The following is an 18,816-nucleotide window of genomic DNA, read 5'->3' on the forward strand; positions in this document are numbered from 1 at the left end:
ATCTCGGTTGAAAGCTCAGAATACAGTGCCAGTGAAGTTCAGCGGCCGTGGAGGGGGCGTGCGAACAGACCGACTGAAAGCAGAAGCTGCTCTAGTTAATAATAAAGCGGTAATTTTTTAAACGAAAAATAGCACTTCGGAGCCACCAACCGTTGATTCAGCTGCAGCGTCTTCATGCACCGGAGTTTTAGCACTTTCCGATGAACTGCACCAGGTAAGATAAAAAGTGCGTCAGAGACGCCAGTTTGGTAATATCACAGTATTTAGTCACTCGATGACGTTAGGTTTTTAGATTAATATGAAAATATATAATTTTTACACATCAGAAGTAATGTGTTCGTTTGTACGGGTAAAAAAAAATTGAACTTAGGTAGAACGGTTCCGATTTTATTTCTCTTCGTTTGCTAGCCATTAATTTCCACAAATCTATTGAAGGCTGTGAGTGTGCATTTTAATTAAGATATAAAGTTTGAAAGAACAGTCATTAATCTGCAAAATGCATGATTAGTTATTTTTAGACACTTTCAGTTGCTACTAGATAAATAACGAGTTATTACACGTTCCTAGTTATTCAAGGTAGATGATTTACTAAATTGTTTTATTTCAAACTAATTGTAGGCAAAATATAGCTAACCTGTGTTGTAATGCATGACACAGTTATAGATCTTATGCATATTTTTTTAAAAATATCACCATCTTACTGGATTATTTTTGATACATAAAAAAAGAAAATAATTTCAAAGCCCTGCAATATATGAGACAACATTCACTCAACATTGTGACTCAGCACCTTATTTAAATTCCGTGAAAATGATATGGAATAACTGATGAATTGTTCTTAAACATATTCTCCTTTATTAAGTACAATAGCTTCATATTATCATAGTATCTTAGTATGAACTTGAAATGCCATCTGTATTGTCATCGTCATATAGCATGTCCTAATGAGATAACACTCTGAAATCAGCTGTACTTATTCATGTTCTTTTACTTGTTTCTCACATCTGTCTCAAAGTTATAACATTAATTTTCATTGGCATGGCACAAGTATAATCGCTTGTGTTCCCATTTTAGGGTACTGCATATCTTGAACCCCACACCAATGCCGGGCCCAATCATGCCTGTAGACGTTGCCATGAGGATCTGCTTGGCCCACTCGCCTCCCCTGCGGAGCTTCCTCAGCTCTTACGAGGACTGCCGAGCGAGGAACCTGGTCAACGGGTACAAGCCTCTGAGGCCCTGCATCATCTCCAAGCAGGAGGTGGAGGCCGCCAGCCTGGGCTGGGAGAGCCCCAAGGCCAAAGGGAAAAAGCGAGTGGTGTTTGCCGATTCCAAAGGCATGTCGCTCACTGCGATCCACGTCTTCTCCAACTTCGAGGAGGACCCTCTCTCCGAGCTGCAATTCGATCTGGGCGACCTTGAGGATGGTGCCGTCACCCTCAAAATGAACAAGGACAAGAACCTGATGCTGGACTTCCCTCAGCCCGCCGCCGACTACCTGGACTTTCGGAACCGGCTCAAGAAGAACTTGGTGTGTCTGGAGAACTGCACGCTTCAAGAGAGGTCACTCGCTGGCACAGTGAAAGTCCGAAATGTTAGCTTTGAGAAGTCTGTCCACATCCGGGTATCCTTCGACTCCTGGAAAAGTTACACGGACGTTCCTTGCACCTTCATGAACAACGTATACGGCTGCCCGGACACAGACACATTCTCTTTTGCTATCGATCTGCCTAGTTTTGTGCCTCCCGATGAGCAGGTTGAATTCTGCTTGTACTACAAGACCCAGGATCAGACATACTGGGACAACAACGATGAGAAGAATTACAGGTTGGTCCATGCTGATTATGACGGTGACCAAGGACAGCCTGTGGTCCAGACAAAAGCACCTGAGTACAAGAACCAGATGAAACTGCCAGAGATGGAGTTTGACCAGTTTGGAAGCCCAAGGACCTCAAGCGGATTCTTCCCAGAGTGGCAAAGCTGGGGCCACATTGAAAACACCGCCCCCTACTGGTGATTTCACACAACACTGTTGATGAGTCTTCAAGAGATACAAGCTCTGACATCTTTCTCTGTGCATGAAGAGAAACCAACAGTGTAGATATACATCTTGGAATCCTAGTGCCCCTTATAATGTGTCATATGTGATTCCTTATTTTAAAAAGATGTCCACATCTGTTTGAAATGGACCTATGGGAACACAGGGACATTTCCATATGTCTCGAACCATAGACGCTTGCAATATCAGAGCATTCTGGTCCCTTTAAAGGAACTGGCCACATCTTTGTTTTGCTAATCAAAAAATGAGGGGACTCAAATGGTTTAGCCTCATTTTTATATGATTTGGTGTTTAATGTGATGCTACTGAAGTCAACAGAGCACACTCGCAAATTTATATGTGCTCGACTTAGTTGTGAACCTAACCCAGCTAAACCCCAAATATGTTTGAGTAGCAAGCAAGCTTAATCATTGTGACACTATCAGATTGCCTGATTTGCTCAAGGTTAAAGTGTATTCTGATTCTACTGAAATGCAAAATTAGAACAGGCAATATATGTAGAGTTACTTAGAACATACAAAGACAGAAATGAAGATCGTAAAATATTTCCAAATCTTATTTGCTGTGAACTAAAGCATTTTCATGAATCTTGAGATGTGGTAGAGTATGTGATGTTGTAAGATAGAAGTCTACCTTTGTATTTGTGTCTGATCTGCAGTTTGCCTGTACACAAAGCAATAGTGTTTCTGAAAATGCTTAAACAGTTAAAGCTTCCTGAAATGAGAACGCGAGCACGCATTCGGAAGTCTCTCTCGGTCACTTTATATAAAATGTCTTTATCAGAGAGGTACAGCTTTGTACATTCTAAAGTTTTATCTGAAAGGGTCAAAAAGTGATTTTTTTTTTTAATGTGGAAAAGTGCCTTTTCCCCTTAGCTAAACATCTATGTAAAGCGCATGTTTTGAAACATGAGCTTTTGAAAATTCCCGGTGTTCGATCACAGTATTGATCACCGCCCGTTGCGGCGTTCGTTTGCTTGATGTAGCAAAGCCGTGTGAATGTCACTGTAATGAAAGCAGTGAGGATGATTTTGCACTGAATGGAAATTGCCTTTAGAATCTCAGAATGTGAAAGTTAGCTAATTGGTACAACATGAAGTCCTTCATATTGAAGGTGTCTTTAATTCATGGTACCTGTCAATTAACAACTTTCAGATAGGGATGATTGGATAAAGCATGTTTTGTGATGCCCCAGGAACATTGATATTTAGTTGTTATTGTTGAATTATGGTAAATGATAATAAATAAAATGTCCCTTTTGCGCATAAACACATCCATGTTGTAAAGCTTCCAATACAAACACAAGCAATGCACTTTTCACCAACTTTAACCCGTTTGCTGCTATATTTTGTATCGGCTGGTTTCTCCATATTGCATTTCTTGAACCCGTGGCTTGTGTGTTCTCTCTGTTTTGACATGGAGAAGAGATTGTGAAGGAACTGGGAATGTTCATTTTGAAAAGTTTGAGTAAGTAAGAAAAAGTGAATTACTTCCACTGGATGACAGTTTAAAGGAAAAGTTTTAAATGGAGCCTTTGCCTTTTCATATTTGTTTTTCCATCCTTCTAAAGGAAAAACAAAAGGAGGTTTGTCTTAAAGAGCAAATGCCCTGGACTTGAAAGACTTCTGCAAATGGTAAATGTCTTGTGAGCTTTTGAGTATGTTGGCGAATGTTAAAGTTCTAAACATAAACACGGTGTCTGACCGCCAGATATTTTTCTACTGCAAGGTAAAGTTTCTGTGTGGAAGAATGGTTGATTTCATTTTGTGTTCCTTTCAGAAATAAAACTTTATGATTTCATTATGAATGGCTCCTGTTTCTTAACACTTTATCAGAAATTTCTAGCATGGAAAAAATGTTCATATTGTATATAGGTGTAAAATACATTGTTAGCATTATTTTATGACTGTCATAGATGGAAATTAGGTGTCCAAACACAGGTCCTTTTTTCTGGAACAGCATGACGCAGGTCTCTCAGCTCATACAGTGTTGCCTTGTTAAAAGCAAGTAGCAGTCGCAGACCTGGAGGCTTTTGGGGAGGCTCTGGACCGAAATAAGGGCTTCATTAACAGCAGTGTCGCACGCGGGCTGGCGTTTACAGTATACAAGACGGTCTTGTGACTGAGCTCTGCAGCACCTTTAAATTGTGGACAGTAAGTGGCCATGCCCAAAATAAAGCTGCTGTCAAGTTCACACGTTACTCTCAACAAAAAGCGAGGCAGCATCCTTTTCACTGCTTAAGAAAATCCCCAAAAAACAGGAAAGTGGTCTAGCGAGACATAAATGGACTGCATTTATATAGCGCTTTTATCCAAAGCGCTTTACAATTGATGCCTCTCATTCACCAGAGCAGGTAGGGGTTAGGTGTCTTGCACAAGGACACTTCGACACGCCCAGGGCGGGGTTTGAACCGGCAACCCTCCGACTGCCAGACAATCGGTCTTACCTCCTGAGCTATGTCGCCCCATAGACAGAGACATTTATAGGTTGGCTAAAAAAAACCGAACCTGTCGGACTGATGAAGCACAGGAATGGTTGAAAAAAAGTGTGCGATGCATATCCAGCAAACCCCAGGACTGCTTTAAATGTCACAGTAATCTACCGCAAGAGCATTCATGGTATTGGTCTTCAGGGTCAGTCTGACTTATTGTGAGCTGACCCTGCCTGATCACCACATGGAACACAAGCTCATCTCCAGAGATGTGCTGACCAGAGACCAAGTCCAAGATTTGAAATGTGTGGCTGGTGCGAGAGATGTGAGTTTGCATGCTATTAAAACCAACAAGTAAATGTGTCTGTGTGAAAGTCAAAGAGGAAAGAGAAAGAGAAATTCAAAGAGGGTCCCATCCATTGGAGGTGTATTTAAAGCTGACGCAGATCTCCGGACCATGATGTTACTGCAGAAAGTATCTTTGAACTTTTCAAAAGATTTATAGTGTCAATGAGCATTCTTTGTCTGGCAAGTGCATGAACGTTGTATGAACTGAATATCCTTCAGACTTCTTATTTATTATCATGCAGCCTGTTATGCGGTCAAACAAAGGACCTGGTATTATTCCATGTAGTTTTTTTTTGGTAAGACTGATATAGACAAAACAATGGCCTGTATGCCTACACAATAGGTATTACAGGAATCACAATGACTTAAAAAATTAAAATAAAAAGTACAACTGAAGACAAATTAACATTTGAACTCAGTTCAAAATAAAATAACAAGCAGATAACTCACACCAGTCCTAAAAAATGTTGCATTTCATGGAACAAACGCAGCCCTATTATGGTTCAAAGAGTTTTGTTTACATTTTCTGGGAAGTCTGTTGTAAGGGATGACCCATTGCTCTGGTTTCCTGTATGTACAAATTGCTGCCTGTAAAATAGTCCCCAAAGTCATTTCCTGCAAGAAAACAGGAAGGCAAAAATGCCAGAGCAAGTATTAGTCTTTGCAAGAATTTAATTGGCTGCTCAGCTGAGATGCAATGTCCAATTAATTTCATAAGTTTTTGAGATGGGCTACTGAACTGAATCCTCATTGCAACTGTTTATTTTATAGCTTGGTGATCATGCAATCTCCATAGACAAACATTGGCAGCAGAATAAGTCATATTGATGAGCTCAGTGACTTTCAATGTGGCACATCATAGGATGCCATCTTTCTAACAAGTCAGTCTGTTGATTTTCTGCCCTGCCAGAGCTGCCCCAGTCAGCTGCAAGTGCTGTTATTGTGAAGTGGAAATGTCTATGAGCAACAACAGATCAGCCGTGAAGTGATAGGCCACACAAGCTCACAGAAAAGGACTGCTCAGTGCTGAAGCACATAACGCCTAGAAAATTGTCTGTCCTCAGTTGCAACACTCACTATCGAGTTCCAGACTGCCTCTGGAAGCAACACGAGCACAAGAACTGCTCGTTGGGAGCTTCATGAGATGGGTTTCAATGGCCGAGCAATAGCAATCGTTGACTGGAGTGGTGTAAAGCACACGGCCATTGGACTCTCGAGCAGTGGAAACGTGTTCTCTGGAGTGATGAATCACGCTTCACTATCTGGCAGTCTGGTGGACAAATCTGGGTTTGGTGAATGCCAGGAAAATGCTGCCTGCCAAAATGAACAGAGCCAACAGTAAAATTTGGTGGAGGAAGAATAATGGTCTGGGGCTGTGTGTCATGGTTTTGACTAAGTCCCTTAGTTTTAGTGAAGGGAAATATTAATGCTGCAGCATACAATGACATTCTAAAGAATTGTGTGCTTCCAACCTTTTGGCAACAGTTCGGGGAAGCACTCCTGTTTCAGCATGACAGTGCCCCCGTGCACAAAGCAAGTTCCATAAAGAAATGATTTGTCAAGTTTGGTGTGGTAGAACTTGACTGGTCTGCACAGAGCCCTGACCTCGACCCCATCGAACACCTTTGGGATGAATCGGAACGCTGACTGCGAGTCAGGCCCAACATCAGTGCCCGACCTCACTAATGCTCTTGTGGCGAATCCCTGCAGCCATGTTCCAAAATCTAGCGAAAAGCCTTCCCAGAAGAGGGGAGGCTGTTCTAGCACCAAAGGGGGGACCAGAGGGTCCCTCATGTGGTCATGTATCATGTGTGATATGTAGCCTTATAATTAACGCAATGCTCTCATAATTTTTTCCCAAGGCACTAGGAAGTATATTTCAGCATGTACTGCATTAGTCTTTAAGGAAGCGTACATCTGGCACCATGTGTTTTACATAGCCATGAATAAAAATACTGTAAATCTATCAATGTTACAGAGATCAGAGGGTGCAGTATCTTTTAACATTAGAAGCAGTAACAGTTAGCCATATATTTGGCCCACACAAATTACCCACAGTCCCCTTCATAGGCTGTGGCCGATACCCGGACAAGTCTGATTCTTTCACAAGACACTTGAAAACAGGTTCCTTTTTCAACAAGTCTACCATGGCTATTTGGAGACCTCATCAGGACTGTTGAAAACAACATTTTAAAATAATGAACTCTCTATGAACACTCTAATAAATCCACTCTAATAAATCCACAAGATTCATAACAAAAAAAAATTCTGCCATTTAAGTTAGTTTGATACAATTCTACTATAATTTTGCCAGTTGTTCTGAAAGAATTGTAACCACGGGTGCCTGATTAGACTTGACACATTGGCAAACAATGTGCTGATTAAAATTCCAGCCATTATCATGCACTTTGTTCACCCCACATTTCAAGTAAAGATTCCCTACTTTCAGAGCTGTTTGGAAGATATGTTGATAATCATCAAAAAGTTTTCATCAGCTGGATTTTCTGGCAAATGGCCAGCTGTGTATTGTTATTTGATTGTTGGTTGATGAGAAATTGTTCCACCTTCGGCAATTCTTCTGTAATTGTATGAGGAATTATAACTGTTGACAGCCTCAGTGAATTCAGATTTGGCATTCAGTAATCTTTTTTAACCTTGGGCAGCGTTGGCAGATGTTGAGCTTTTAACTCAAAGTCACAGATGTCACTACACTCGATTATGGATTATTATCATAGACAGTAACAGAAAGATAAAAATGATATTTTCAGACATTGAAAATGTAGATAGCTGCTCTCATTATCACTGGTTGCATGGGGAGAGATCAAACTGTGTTTTTCTTCCTAGACTTGACTTCATTATTTCTTGGTGGCCCAATATTTATACAAGTAAAACAGAAATAATTCAAGTGAAAATGACATGGACCCTACTAAAGCCAAGTTTATGGTTAATTATAATGGCAGTGCTAGTGCTAATGCTAAACCAGCCGCATGCTGACAGGATGGAGGTTATTTGTCCAACAGGGGAGACGCCTCTTTTCCCCATTTGCTTCACCTTTTCATGTCAACACTTAAAGGGTCTATGGCAACTGAAATGATTCTGGCCACCTACTACTGTTCACTGCTGTGTCACATGCTTAGGTCAGGCTACTTGGGTGCATAGGGCGGGGGAGTTATGGAGGAATTAACATGGCGTTGCTGCAAAAGAGCACGTGCGCTCAGTCAACCTACCCTGTATAAATAAAGGTTAAATAAAATGTCATGTTTAATTCCGGCAGGCTTGACCGCACCGGAATCACTTCAGCTGTGTGTAACAACTGGATCTGGCTCTAATATTGACATTGTACATTTTGTGACTGGACATGACTGTTGACAGAAACCTTCATGTAATTTATGGAAGCAACAGTGCTTGCAATGTAATAGCTAACAAATTAGCCAGCTACTGGGCTAGTAAGCAGTGTGGTAGGCTGTGCAGCTGTCTATATCACTAGTGAATATGTCCCTGTGCCACCTTAATTTTTTTAGTCGAAAATATGACTTACTACTCAACTGCGAATTGATATAGTTTAAAGAACAATATCAGCCTGCATATCGCATGTATTTCTTTCAGCATTATTATTAGTGTTCTGATATTAAATGGCCTTATTAATGTTTTTATGCAATACCTATTCTTTAAAGCCGCTTTTGCACACAACGCATCTCAAGTACTGCATGTGCTGGCTTCTGGAGTTGTACAGTAGTTACCCCTGGACCAAGGACATAAACTAGACTGTGTCCCTTCGTATTTAAAGCTGCAAGTGTCTCCCGCTTGCAAACTAAAGCTATTCTTGGAACATAATTCAGCTGCCTGGCATAGCAGCTAAATTACATAATGTCAAATGAAACTCACACTGTTACAAATCCTAGGACATATCAAAGAGTGCGATTCTCATTTCTTGTGAGACATTGTTGAATTCTGAGCAAGGTGGGCTAGTCAAATACATATACAGTGGCAGTGCTGTAATTCTACATTAAGTGGCAGTTCTTTTTCAAAATGACTACTTACTGTACTTCTGGTAAATTGCAAGAGTCCAGAAGGGCTGAACACAGTATACAGTTACATTGACTGAAAATGTAACCATGACAAATGTAGCCTACCATGTAGGCTACAACAAAACTTAACACTTCCATATAAAAAAAATTTTTTATTTATTATTTTTGGTTTTTATACGCATAAATGAAGAGTTGTGTATAAAAAAACTAAATGAAATTGAGTTCAGTCCCTGCTGCTTGGGGATTACTGCTAAACACCACTTTTCCGAATGAAAAAGCAGCCTGATTCCTGCCAAATGAAGTTAGTCTTTCCTACCCCTACTGTTTCCAAATGAAATTTTGGTTCATTTACCATCATATGTACAATAAATAAAATACGTAATTATACAGCAGCTCTGGGGAACAGGCTTTTAACGTTCCAGAACCCTAAGCACATATTATTTTAAATGTGCAAGTCCAAAGCCAAAAGCCGAAAAGGAATAAAAAAGGAGCATTCATAAACAAGCACAAGTCTGCTCTGTTATGTGAACGTGCAGTACTGCAGGCTCTGAAGGAAAGCAGGACAACTGTAAAACTGCTACCCACGATATACAAGCCTCCTGAGAAAAATACAAATCAAAAATAGACTATAAAAAAAGAGAAAAGCACAATTACTCTGGATAAAGTTTAAGTGCCTTTGGTATCTGAATAGGGCGAAGGCTTTTGCACTGCTTAGAAGGACCCCAACGACATACGTTGACTAAATGACTCAACCCGAACTGTCTCCGGTGATTCATGCAATCTGAATGCCTATTCTCCTATGGGTATTAATTGCGCTGAGGGCTTCCTCACACCACATCACAAGGGCTAACGTCAGCCTGCCCAGTGAACACCGCAGGTGTGTGTGAGCCGTGACCCAGTTTGCCCTGCGGCACAGTACCCATATCTTCTGAGGGGGAATGGAGGCAGTTACTGTAGGCCTATAGAGTAGGAGGGACTGCCATATATCATCTGTCTGCATTTTGTTGTGAAACAGTCTCCCACCTGTAAGATTGAATTATATTTTTAAAAATGGGCTAAATGAGACAAACTAATTTTTACTAATTTTAGCAAACGTCCTGTGCAATGGCAGGCCAACTGTTAGCGACCGCAGGCGCACTCTTTTGTCATACGACGGTGATTTAAATCCACGGTGACCTAATGGATAATCCGCTCGCCTTGTTACTCTGTCGGAGGCTTGCTGGAAAATCGACGTGTGAATGCGGAGCGGATGAAAGAGGACGCTGCGAGAGATTAGAAGCACCCAAAGGCACGTCGTCTATAAATATAAGACCGTTTCACTGCTGTGGCTCGGCTCCAACGTCGAGGAACCAGAATAGTGCTGTGCTCGTATGTGCTCGACTCCCACACTGCAGCAGCTGAGGAGTGTTTCCTGTCTAACATAACATGCAGGGAAAATGAGGACAATGCACTCCAGTCCAGTGCTGCTCGGCTACTGTGATTAAAAGCAAATTCATTAGACCTGCGGTCAAGATCCCGAGAGGCTTGTGGGAAGGGTGCTCTGAATATGAGTCTCTGCTCAATGCCTATATGACTGCTATGCAATTTCAATTTATATTTCATTATATAGTGTACCAGCTATATGCTTTTTCTGGGGGCCTGGGCTTTTTGCGAACAGCTTTCACATATTTCTCTAGGTATTAGGAGGTTTTGTTACCGTGCAACATGTACTTTTAAGTCACTATGTCTAAAAATTTTGATTAAATCATTAAATTGAATATTTTAATGTAAATCACACTGCTATTTTGGGGGGCCCACTTGGCTACATCTATGACTGTAAATCATAGGCAGTGGCACTAGTTTGAAGGCAGTTGGCTATATTGGCTGCGAAGGAAGCCTTGCTCCAGGATTAAGTTTCACTGTGCAGTGTATAAAAATTACTCATGTGAACTTTGTGTTCCCACATAAATGAACCCTTGGGCTGTACAGAACACGAATCGTGACTCACGATACCAAAGTGTGACATATTGGAAGCCTATCTCAGAGTGCACTCACATCATTGCTGTGTGAAATCCTGATCAAATCAAGAAATGCAACAGCTTGCTGTGGTGTAACACCAAGAGTGCCAAAGCCAAAGGAGGACGTTTAATACACTGGTGCTCCTTTAACAGCTCCAAGCGATGGGATGATTCAGTACAGTATGCACGGCAGACTCTCAGCACTGTGGATTCATATCAGTGTCCGAGCAAAGGGAAGCTCTCTTTTAGATTAGGGATCAGGGATGCTATTTTAACTTGGTCAAGGCCTTGCACTCTCTCAAGAGGTGCGGAAATTGCAAAGTCACTTTCAAAGCTCAGCTGTGCACGCAGGCATGCTTCTCCAAAGTCACACTGAAGCCTCCCTGGATTTTCTGGTGATGAAAAAATCAAGGGACACAAGCTTCATCTTCAGACCGTGATCTTTGTTCAAAATGCCGATACAATGAGGGTATTATTGTCTCATACATCATTAAATAAATAATATGAACCTTAAAGAAAAAAAGGGATTCACAAAATTTTGTATCTTACAAACGAAACAATTGCCTCACAAATAAAAATAATTGGTTGACAAAAATGTTTCCACTCACAAGCGAATCTATTGACTGTATTTATTGAATACAATCCTAGTGACATAACTTTAGCGAGGTCTGTATTTAATGAATCAGTCAATAGATTTGTGTGTGAGTGCAAAAACATATTTGTCAACTAGCTATTTAAATTTATGAAATAACTGTATTTGTCTATTCAGGAGAGATTTGTTTGTCAGTGAAAAAATATGCAGTATTTGTGAACCAGTTATTTTGTTTGTAAAATTTGAATCTCAAAGAAAATGTGAATCTCATTTTTTGTGTCAGGTTTATATTATTTATTTAATGACTATAATACCCCCAAACGAACACAAAACAGAGTGTCCACTAAGTTAAATGCATGTGAGTTTGCTATTTCTGATGGACTTTGAACATTCCAAAGTAACTAGGCCAGTAGAAGCAAGGCCAAACCAGGCCAACCGAAGTTAGTATTCAAGCCCTTATCTGCTTCACCACAGTGCAGTGGCTTTATGCAGTTGTACAGTTAATATGAAGCCTTTTTTTGACAATGATTTATAATTACTTAGAAATAGTGGCTTTCAATAAGCTGCATTAAAGCGTAAAAACGGATATCTCTCCTGTGCTATGCTCACAAGCACGCTGGTGACGCATCAGTTTGTGGTTTCCTTGAACCCTATACAGGGCTCAGTGTCAGGGTCCAGGAATTGGCAAACTTCATGAGGGGTGAGGCCAAGGGGCAGTTATGACCTGAACTTAAGCTATCTTCTGCATCAGGTGATGTCATAAGCTGGTTACTATTTATGTAATATTTCAGTGTATGAGAAAAAAATTAAAATAATACTTTAAAACATGTTTGGTTACATTTAGGTCAGGACAGAACTGTGATATCGTTGGGGATCTGCAAAGTTAGCTAGCTAAGAAAATAATGTAGTGAGTACTTAATACCTTTGATTAAAAATCCTTGCATAAGGTCCTTATGTAAGGCTTTCAACCCCCTAGTCATTATAATGTGCTTAAAATAAATAGCTGAGCCAAAATTTTGTATTGGTTATATTCTTACTTCTTGCGCTCAAGCTGTTTGATATGGTAGGAAATGAAGCAAGCTGGTTTAAAGCAATAAAATTTCATCTCTGCAGTTTGACAACTTGTTTCACAGGTTAGCCTGAAAGTACATGGTATTGCATTTTTTGTCAGATTTATCACCAGCTCCCCAGGAATGATTCAGTGTGAGGTAAAAAAAAAAAAAAAAAAAAAATCACAGGTCCACTGAGACATAAAAAAAGCTCCCAGCAGCCCTCTCTCCCTGCGTCTATTCTTTGCCATGCAGTGAAACAATGATTGCCAGGAAATTAAAACACAATGAGAGATGATTTAAAACCGACCCTTATTTCCACATGATTCGCTGTGTCAAGGCCGGACAATCCCACCTTTCTCGGAGCTGGCTTGGCAGACGGTCAAACCCTGTCTGCTCTAAATGGCCAAGCAATTGGGCAACAGTAACCAGGCCAGTTTTATTCACTCAGCCCAGAGCTGCATTCAAAGCAGTGGTTGTTCTAGCCCACAATGGGCATTTTAAGGTCACTTTACAGACGTTACAGAAGCTATTTAAGAAGGTGGTGTCATGGAAGTAAACACATTCTCATATGCTAAATCTCCATTTGACGTAGAATTTCATTTTTATATCATTAGGTATGCTTCTCACTTCCAAACAGTGTGGAGCATTTGTGCCTTTGTGATGTGTCTGTGCCTATTTCACAGACACTTGCAAGTGAGGAAACTAAAGTCTGATCCAAAGCACTACTCTGTGGATGACATAGCAACACAGGTCAACACAGAATATAGAGTAAGCATGCATTTCTGATAATAAGAAAAGATTTCTGCAAAGATGTGTTGGCTGTGCCGGACAGTCATCACCAGTTGAGAGGTATCATTACAGTCTAAAGTGCATGCACAAGGTTACTTCAAAACTGCATTGAAAAGATGTACTAAAATGGTGGTCTAAAATATAAATATTTGCCTAGACTCAGTAAACATTTTGCCTTCGCTTTGACTTTAAGTTACCTTTTCAGTGCAAAAACATCTCTTAATTCAGTTTGGTTGACACTGAAGTTAGCAAGAACTGTGTCTGTTAAAAATTAATTCTTGCATTTAAGTTTGAGGCAGAATTTAGTCTCTCTTTGTAACCCTAGCCATGGGTGCAGCAGGCCCGGACAACTAGGCCAGAGCACAATGTTCTCCTGAACACAGAGAAGGTACAGGGTCCTAAAACCAGTCAGCTGTTCAGCTTCTGTGTTCCTTCTGCCTTAGTACTTCCTGACCACATGAGGCTCCAGTTGTTAACAGCTGTTCTGATGCCATGTAACAGGTCAGAAATACCCATGAAGAAGCATGCCCAAGGAGACATTCCCTGCTATGGTGTTGGCCTTGGCCACACCCATTCATGAATATTTATAAGATTAATCATATCAAACTTTTTTGTCTCAATCTTAAGAGTTCGAGTGGTGCCTTGGCCAATATGTGGTGGAGTAGAGCGGCAGAATCCAAGCAGCCAGGCTTTAAGGTCTTCAGAGCAGATAAAGAGAAGAGGGTAATGCCAGAGCCCTTTGTTTCTGCTTCACCGAGCAGCTCTGGTTTATTGGATGTGACTGCAGCTGCGGCTGAAATGACCTTGGAGCAGCTGATGAATGCAGAATGACAGATATTGCTCGGTAAGCTATTGAGCAAACTTCCATTTAAAGAATGTCCCCATTCCCGAATGATTTAAAACACACCCATGTTAGCTTAAATGCATCCACTGCAAGCGTCCCAGCACTAAATAACGATAAAGAACATAAAAAAGGAATCACTGAGCTGAACGTTGTTTTATCCAAAAGCTCACTTAATTATTTAAGTTCAGCTCAACAGCTTTACTCGCCCTTGACAGACTAGAGTCAATCGCATTTTGTCAATGTAATGTAATAATTTGTTTTGCAGCTGGTGGGGTATAGTTTTTCAAGACAGTAAAATGATACAGAAGCTCACCAATGCGTTAAATGATTTACTGCAGGCTTCTTGCTGGACCCTTTCCGTATGCTCCACAGTATATAAGAGTAAACACGTCGCAAGACCCAAGCTGGCCTTGACTGCCAAAAGTGAACTCGGTTGGTGGGGTTGAAGGTATTAATCTTTTAATTAATAATAGATTAAGGTATTTACTGAAACCGCTATATTTAGATTTGGTGGGATATTTCTGAACATCTCCAATGGGAATTTTGCCTAGTACCAGACCTGGGTTGAATAAGTAGGCTATGTGAAATACTTTACATACTTTAAAAAATCAGTGTAAATGATGTTTATTTAAAAATTGTACATTTTTAAGTATCTGCACGAATGTTACTGGCATCTTAAAGGTCAACACACTTGAAATAATTACGTGACACAGGTTTTCCAAGTACTCTACATGACTAGAATAAACAGACACACCACTTTCAGCAACAACTTTGTTTTAGCATTCTGCTTAGCTTGAACCATTCAGCACAAGTAGAGAACCAAAGTGCATGATGGCATATTTTCTGGCACGATGGTGTATTGTTTATAAGAACCTGCACAACTCATTCCAAGAGAGAAGACTTAGTATGAATCTTTGCTATCAAGTATTACTTTCATAAATAAATAAAGCGTTAAAAAAATAATAAACGATTAATAAACAAATAAGCACAACCAGGTTCCAGTGTCCATTGACTCTCTGCATTTGGCTTTCTACACATACTATTCATTTGCATCCGGTGGAAAATACTGTGACATGGTTTACTTTTTGAGTATTATGTTTAGCACCATATAAAATTATGTCACTTCCCTCAGCACAAGTCAATACCTGTTCTCACACACAGCGCTTCTGCTGAATGCAATAAAATGCATATCATTCATATAGAAAGTGTAAAATGAGCCCTTGTTTTCACTAGCACTGTCGCTCAGTGCAGTAAATCACACTTGCAGTATATGGAAAACACTCATAAAGACTTCAATTTTATGATTGTGCTGTATGTATGCTTATAAATGGCATGCAACATTTCCTCCTGCATGTGCATACATGTGCGTAAGAGTGGCTCTCTTCACACAAATACTGCAGTTATTCAAATGAAGTCCCATTAAACAACAAAGGGAGCCATCTCCCAGAGGGCCATTCCTCTGTCAGTCTTCATTTGTACCAGCTGGTTAAAGAGCCTGTATCACTATGGCATTCTTACATCATGATGTACTGACAACTTCCTCAATGCAGGGAAACATACATTGAGGAGACAGTGCACACACTCATAAATAAATTCTGAGAGAGCACATTTATCTCTGATAATGTAAAATACAACCCCTGTTGGACACATATATCTATTAAAGTTTAACTTTTCAGATTTGATCAAACACTCCACACTATGACCAAAGTTGCCTGTAGCAACAAGATACGCTGCTTTTTCCTATCAGTTGCAGGCTGCAATTTATAATTTACAATATTTAATTTAGCAATTTGCGTAATTTTGTACACAAATGTAATTTTGTAATTTGTTTTTCAGTGCAGGTGTTTGACTGTAAATGAGATGTGCGTTACCTATGAAGACTTGTGGTCAATGAATTAGGACAACTACTTGCCAATGCCACATTGACCATGATCTGATATGAAAAGATCAAGAGACATACAGAGCAGTGCAGCTGCTTCTGGGATGAGAGTTGTGGCATAATTTGCAGCTTTCTCATGAGGGGAGTCTGTTAATAGATATGTGTTGATACAATGTATTCCTTCTCATGGAGCACATTTATATTGCTGGGTCTGTCAAATCCAGACATGGCTGAGGTGATGGATGTCTATAAATAGTCACCGCCCTCTGTCTGAGAGTGGTTTTAAAGATTAAACCGCTCTACATCCGATTACTGGTTTCACAGAGGAAGTGGATGAGCAAGAATATTACTGTGTATTGGGGGATGATAAATTTTGACTTCCGGCTTCAACTGACCTGCTGAATCTGAACTGTGAACGAACATGTGCACAAGCATGCATGCACAACCGGATACACGTTAGCTATTGCCTTACGTGGGGTAGCTGAACATAACACATGTACTGACATAGGTTTCTCCTTCATAGGTTCCTCCTTCATTTTCTCTGGGATTATTAGTGGTTCATCTTTACATTCCCATTTAACATGTACAACCTATTAAAACATCTCAGCCACGGAAGGGCTCTATAGTTAATGACTGTGAATAATTCTCACCACAATGAAGGGCTTATGGCTTAGGCATGTATGACTGCCACAAGCGCTTGAAGAAATATGTCTTTGTCCCGAAAATCATGGAGTTCCCTGTATATGGTGTCTGAATTGTTGCCAAATGCAAAGAAAAGAACTAATAAATTCATGTGCAAATTAATTTATGAATGAAATGCAATCAATTTTTGCCCCACATGTAACTTTGTACTCACTTTATGTGACATACATATATTCTTAATTGAATGTAAAATCGTGCTTAAAGGTTTCAACAATCACAGATGAGTTGTTCATTGCACCGCAAAATATTCAAAAACAGAAGCGATGCCTTACTTCCTTGTTCTTCTATAGTTCTTGATTCTGAGGTCATTTAGATTATTCTAGTGACATATGAGCCATCCAGTAAGTGCTACTAGGACTGCAGTAGACAATAAATCTCTCTAGCTACTCAGAGGGTGACCAAGTACCCGCAGGAATTGATTGTTTATCTGTTGACCGTCCGTTTGAAGTGGTACTTCTGCATTATACATTATTACTGAAACTACTCCTTAAAAGAATCGATTCGCCTGTTGCCCTCAGCGAAGGACAAACCCCAATGTGCCATAGTATACAAATGCCTTTGCTCTCATAGTCTTGGCAGTTGATCACGCACATTTATGATGGGGTAATTCTCAAACTGAATGGTCACTCCCTCTGCGATTTACATGTCTACATTTTGCACTACAGCCCCAGGGAATAACAGGTACTAGATTGCAGTGTGCCAAATATATCAATTTGGGTTTTTTGCCTTCACACAAAACAAACAAACAAACAACTACAATTTATTTTAATTCCCTCTAAGCCAGGCTGCTGACTTGCTTAATTGTGAAAAAAACTGTGTCTTGCATTTGTTAGGAATATAACTGTCTTGTCCCTGTATATTTAGTTTGAGTCAGCCAGCTCTTTCCCCATGGAGGGCCAGGGTACAGGCTGAGCATGTATCCTAAAAGCCAGGCTGGATGAGATGGACTGAGCCAGGCCAATGCACAGGCAATGCTAGGCTGCCTGGTGACTTCTGTGGGTGGACCAGTCAGGACAAACTGGCTGTTTACTGAGATAGACTGAGCTTTAGAAAAAGCACAACAGTGTTATCAACCTGTTCTATTTACACAACAAAAGATAAGATTTAAACAAATGATAAGCAGTATAATTGGGCCTTTAAGTGTAGCTGGTGCCAAGCCCCCAGAACACTCAGAGATGTAGAAAATTTGTATTGTTAGGGAGACGACTGTGCCATCTGGCTGTAAATTAAAATGCAGACGGTGCAGTGTTGCAAGGATAATAATATATGTTTACATGCCTCAACCATAAGCGAATAGCCTCTAGAATCATTAAATGCCCAAAGTTAAAATGCCCACATGAACTGGGGAAAGATTTATCATATGTAACTGGTAGACTTAAAAAAATACAACAAAGACTCTCTCTACAGTGTCATTTTTTAAGTGTCAAGGATTTTCTGTAATCATTTTGAAACTGAACTTCTACAGACTAAACTTAAAAAATTGGGAGCCTGGTTGTATAAGTTTTGAATTGTGGGAAGCTAAATTTTTAAGATGTGAATTCAAAACTATAAAATTCAAAGTGAATAAATTAAAATGTATTGAATTCACAATTAATATTGTGAAATATTCATTTTAAATCTGTTATAATCTGGTTTTACAATCTGGTTTTAAAATCCATTTGAATCTTATTTTCTTCCATACATGAGCTTCGCAATCTTTGGAGTGTAGGTGGAGCTGGGAATGCTGGAGGAGACATTTTTGATGAAAAATTTCTTTTTGGAGAAAATTGATTTTTTCCCCTATGTTTCTCATGATCCTACATATTGACAGAGGAAGTCATTTTCACATTTCTGTTATTGATGTGTTCCTGTGGTTTAACAGAAAAAGCTACAGTTGTTTCTTTTCTATAGAACTCACACCAGCACAAACTGGGTGTGGAAACCACAGTGGCAAAAATATGCAGAAATAAATTCCTCCAATGAAACAAACACATCACACTGGTTAAGAGTATAAATGGATCATAAGGCCTGTGGTAAATGCTCACTTACCAATGTCCTGATGCGGAAGGTGACATGGAACAACTTTTTAAAGTTGTCTTAGATTACAATGATCACAA

General features: G+C 40.0%; 1 protein-coding gene across 1 annotated transcript; it reads left to right on the forward strand.

Annotated features, from left to right (window-relative positions):
• Positions 1-3,865, forward strand: ppp1r3cb (protein phosphatase 1, regulatory subunit 3Cb). Its single transcript, XM_035406910.1, has 2 exons — positions 1-214; positions 1,075-3,865. Exons 1-2 carry the CDS (start codon positions 201-203, stop codon positions 2,015-2,017), a joined length of 957 nt encoding a protein of 318 aa, XP_035262801.1. The 5' UTR covers positions 1-200; the 3' UTR covers positions 2,018-3,865.
• Positions 3,866-18,816: the final 14,951 nt, after the last annotated feature.

This window comes from Anguilla anguilla, chromosome 2 (assembly GCF_013347855.1).
Source record: "Anguilla anguilla isolate fAngAng1 chromosome 2, fAngAng1.pri, whole genome shotgun sequence".
In the NCBI taxonomy this organism is placed as follows: Eukaryota; Metazoa; Chordata; class Actinopteri; order Anguilliformes; family Anguillidae; genus Anguilla; species Anguilla anguilla.